This window comes from Acipenser ruthenus, chromosome 6, assembly GCF_902713425.1.
Source record: "Acipenser ruthenus chromosome 6, fAciRut3.2 maternal haplotype, whole genome shotgun sequence".
Taxonomy (NCBI): domain Eukaryota; kingdom Metazoa; phylum Chordata; class Actinopteri; order Acipenseriformes; family Acipenseridae; genus Acipenser; species Acipenser ruthenus.
The window spans coordinates 49,569,062-49,573,729 of NC_081194.1; the positions used below are offsets into that span (position 1 = coordinate 49,569,062).

Sequence of the window (4,668 nt, forward strand, 5' to 3'; positions counted from 1 at the left end):
ACAAATGCAGGCGAATTAGAGAAGCGTTGATTTCAATTTCAGAAGATCATTATGAGCCAGGTAAAACGCAAGGAATAGTAGGAAACTGGGTGGGGCAATTTCCTTCATTGCTCTCTGCTACAAGCTTGATGTGATAGTTTTATGACAGCGAACATTGAGCAGTCTTATTGTCGTGATCTTAAAGTGGATTATGTCTGCAATTGGAGAAGGATTATGTGCCGATCAGGTTGAAATTTGACGGGTTTATATGTGTTTGTCCCATTGGGGGCACGTCACAATATTGTCTATTATTAGAATCTCTCTCTCTCTCTCTCTCTCTCTCTCTCTCTCTCTCTCTCTCTCTCTCTCTCTCTCTCTCCTTAAGCCCACTGTCTCTAAAGCAAGGGAGCTACATCAAACACCTACACCAGGCCTACCTTAAATTACAATGGGTGACATTCCGCAATTAATAAAAATCGGAGTTTCTCTGAAAATACAACCTAATAACGGCCCAGTATTTTTTAAAGTAGACGGGCAGAGATTCGGTCAAAATAGGACCATAAAATTGCTAACGGGATCTAAGTACAACATCGAAGTGGTTGTGAAGCCCGGAGCAATTACAGCACTGTAAGTACAAAGGGTAATCTTAATTATTTCTGCATAAACGTGAGTAATATCTAGTTAGCCTATTCCATTTTTTTGATGTGATACTGCTGATGGTTTCTCTAGCAAGGGCAGAAAATGACAGAAGGTGCAGCTAGATTGTGGGTGATCATTGCTTGCAATGCCAAATCCACCGTCTACAGACAGTGCAGTCAAAAGCCTCCACCATTCATTCCAGAGAGGCTGTGTTTTATGTACAATATTGTTGTCATCTGAAATTATTACTTGTGTTAATCTTAGCCTTCACTTTGGAACAAAAACAACATTCAGTTAATCAAATAATAATTTAACTGTTATGAAAAATGTAACCACTTTTTACGTTTAATAAAGAATATTCGTTGTCTTTGTATAGGAATATCGTGATTATTCGTTTTAGTTTAACCCTGTCTACTGACAGTGTGATATTGTATTGCATAATAATGTTAACACAATTGTATGTGTTCTCTGGCAGAACAATGGGTATAGGTGGAGTGAATTTCCCCTTGGAGCAGACATCTAAAGACCCTCAAGTTGTCACTTACACTGGCATCTATGACACAGAAGGAGTGACCCATACCAAAAGTGGGGAGAGACAACCTGTGCAAATGAATATACAGGTAATGGAGTGTCATGGAACTGCAGGGTGTGGATTTAGTTGAGTTCCTAGAGGCCTTACAAAAAAACCAATGCCGTTGTGTTTGCTGTTGCTATTATTAAATAGTTTCAGTTTTTTGTTTATAAGATTGTTACCATTAACATTAAATATCTGGCATTTTAGACAGTATAAAGCTTATTAGCTCTAAACAATGTATGTCACTGAGATATTAGTTAAAGAAAAATGCTTGCATCATTGTAAATAGGACATGGGTTATACAGTGTATATACAACAGTGTATATACGATAGTTGTAGCCCCCTTTAACAGTCTGTAACATACACAGCATTGAAGAATATTAGTCTAGTTAGTACCTGAAGGGATGAAAGTGTTTCAGGTTCTGTTTCTTTTTTTATTATTTGGTTCCTTTTAATCTAATGCTTGAGTAGGGTCAATCTTGAAAACATGATAGTAAATCAAAATCATTATTTTAAATGAATGGGTGTTGATAAGAAGAATACATGATTTTTTTTTGCATTTATGGTCCATAGGATTTGATTAATTTGTTATGCAAATGGAATCACTGGCATTTGTTTCGTAATACAAGCTGCATGTCTCTGTTGAAAGTCAGACAGACAGGATGGGTAAAGACCTGACTTTGTGGGTTGATAGTAAGCTAACGGTTGGCAATAGCTCTGTAACAACACAATACAAAGATGATGAGAGCAGGACCCTTTGTGCCAAATCAGTGCCACTGTGGCTTCCCATGGCGACCCCACACCTCATTGGTTATATTCTTCTGCTCAAACTCTGACAAGATTTATACTAGCTTATTGACTCTAAGCCATCTATTATCTTATTAATGTAATTTAAAATTATATTCATGTAATCTTTGGATAGTATTGTGAAAAAAACAAAAAAGCCTTTATTGCTTCTCAGAGCAAACAAAGAGTTTGTTCTCCGTGAAGATGCTAAATTAATTCTACTGTCAGCAAAGGAATTTGGTAGCAAGTGTGAAATAAATCAATAAAACCTTGGGCCCAATGCAGAGCTGCAGTGAAAACCAAGAAGTTACTGGGTTGCAGTGGAAGAGATGTGCAGGTCAGGGCTCTATTCACAAAGCTTTAACTCATATTTATTTATAGGATTACATAAAGATGAATATACAAAGTTGGTATAAAGTCAATTCTGGTACTGACACATAACAAGCTATGTAAAATACAATGACGTACTATAAACAATATCACACAATTAACTAACTGGATCTAGACTCTCAGAGCTATTTACACCAAACTATCATTGGCACATTTCTTTTTCAGGGAGAGGAGAATAAGGGCACCAAACAAAGTTACCAGACCAGAAATAAAGCACTCATAGGGGCATGAAAGTAGTTTTAAGTTGTTCCTTATTCATTTTAGAATCATACTTTTTTTTTTTTTTTTTCAGACCAAAATTGTGATAATGGCATCTTGGAGTAAATAGCTTTGTGAGTCCGTCCCTATGATTGTAAACATCAATAAGTGACACAATGCTGAATGAATGAGTTTAGATCTCAAACACACAGCTTTTTTGCTGCTCAATTAACCATGGAGTGTACACATAGGTCTTCAGCACTGCCTCTTTTTATTAGATAATTCTGTTCCCTGTGGCTTGTTCTGGGCCAGGATGAAACACTCTGCATCAGGCCTCATGCCAGAGTGGAACCATTAACCTGCCCCTAGTAAGTGTAAGGCTGCATTTCAAACTGACTCAGTCTGGTTCGTTTCATTTGAAACAATGTGCTTGCTGTTCACACTTATCTGCGAGCAAAGGGACCGAGTTTGTTTGGATGTGAACTAAAGTTTGTTTATTTGGTCATTTTCCATTTTTTTTCAGAGTCTGTTTGTGTTCACAATGCAATTTTCAAGTGAACTGTTTATATGGTGTGTGAACCGGATGTTCACAATATCTCTAAGGTGTATTGAAAGATGGCAGCTATTAATGTGTTTCTCAAGCAGACTGTTCACACCAAACATACCGAACCGTACCAAGTGCGGACCAAGCCCTCTAAACGGACCCAGTGTGAACACACCCTAAGAATTAACATATTTTTGACGATTGTATTACCAGACTCTTAGATCAAATGTGATACTATATTTCTTATGTTTATTAGGGAGGCAGGTTAATGGTTAATGGTTACACTCTGTTGTACCTGTTCTAGTGATTAATTTAGATCGTTCTGAAAACACTGTTGAGGCCACAGGGGTGCTTTAGGCTTCGCAATTTTAAAAGGATATCAAGGTGTGATGACTGAAAGAGAAACAGGAATACATCAGTCAAGATATCCCTAACATAACAAGCAGGTCTTTAAGCCTGTTGATGGAGTTACTTGAAACACACTAGCCCTGCATCTGGTCCCTTCAAGGAGGCAGGAATTGTTCCTCTTGTGTGGCTTGTCATTTTATTACAAAATAATTGTTTATTTCTTTTCACAGTTCAAGGAGGTTGGCACTTTTGAGACCGTTTGGCAAGTTAAATACTACAACTACCACAAGAGGGACCACTGTCAGTGGGGGAACAGCTTCAGCAGCATTGAGTACGAATGCAAACCCAACGAGACACGCAGTCTCATGTGGATCAACAAGGAGATGTTTAATTGAGGTTCAACAGCAACAAGAAAAGTTGGACAATATCTGAGGACTCTTGAATATCAACCAGTAGGCATGCATATCAAACAACCTCTTCTTAGTAGAATAGTCACTTGTAGTATTTCAAAGTGTCCCTAACCTGGTTATGTGGATCTGAGGTATGTCTGTCGAAAATAAAGTGTTGAGTGGGTACCGTTTTTGACATAATAGTGATTCCAATTGCGCTAACTTGAATTGGTAAACTTTGTGCACAATTACTGTAATTTGATCCATCTACCTCTGGTTGGGACAAGCAGAATAAAATCTAATAAAAAAAATGTTTACAACATTTACATAGATAATATCAGCCAACTTTGTATCTTTTTACTTTATTATTTGCAATTATTGCCATATCTTAACTTATTTATCTGTTTTCTTTTCAATTACTTATGGAAAATCAGCATCATATGGTAAAGCTGTGTTGTACTATGTTTGATATTGTTTTGTAAAAAGAAAATAGTATTATGTGTTTGTAACGTTTAACTGTTTTGAATAATATATGAATGACATGAAATACAAAATGTGCTGAAATCCTTCAGATAATGATATGCAATAAACTCAATAAACAGTCTTCGTAGTAAATGTTGTGTTGCTCTGAAATAAGTAACCCATATACACTGTATGGTACATTATTATAGTTTCCTGTGTGATCTCTATATGATATATAGGGCTTCTGTTTTTAGTATGTTTAGCTATCTTTTCCGGGCTTTCGTTTTTGATATACTGCATGAAATTAGTGTTTTCGGTTACTTTCCAAAATGCTTGAGAGTGTTTTTTTTTTTGTGTGT

General features: G+C 36.6%; 1 protein-coding gene across 1 annotated transcript; it reads left to right on the plus strand.

Moving 5' to 3' along the window:
• The first annotated feature begins 205 nt into the window (after positions 1 to 205).
• Positions 206 to 4,462, plus strand: cnrip1b (cannabinoid receptor interacting protein 1b). Its single transcript, XM_034019190.3, has 3 exons — positions 206 to 606; positions 1,094 to 1,238; positions 3,689 to 4,462. Exons 1-3 carry the CDS (start codon positions 428 to 430, stop codon positions 3,851 to 3,853), a joined length of 489 nt encoding a protein of 162 aa, XP_033875081.2. The 5' UTR covers positions 206 to 427; the 3' UTR covers positions 3,854 to 4,462.
• The last annotated feature ends 206 nt before the right edge of the window (positions 4,463 to 4,668 follow it).

Excerpts from the sequence above, each read along its gene's own strand:
- cnrip1b (XM_034019190.3), top strand. The coding sequence starts at position 428 with ATGGGTGACATTCCGCAATTAATAAAAATCGGAGTTTCTCTGAAAATA. Across the intron at positions 607-1,093 it reads CCCGGAGCAATTACAGCACT|AACAATGGGTATAGGTGGAG; the intron begins GTAAGTACAAAG and ends GTTCTCTGGCAG. Across the intron at positions 1,239-3,688 it reads CTGTGCAAATGAATATACAG|TTCAAGGAGGTTGGCACTTT; the intron begins GTAATGGAGTGT and ends TTCTTTTCACAG.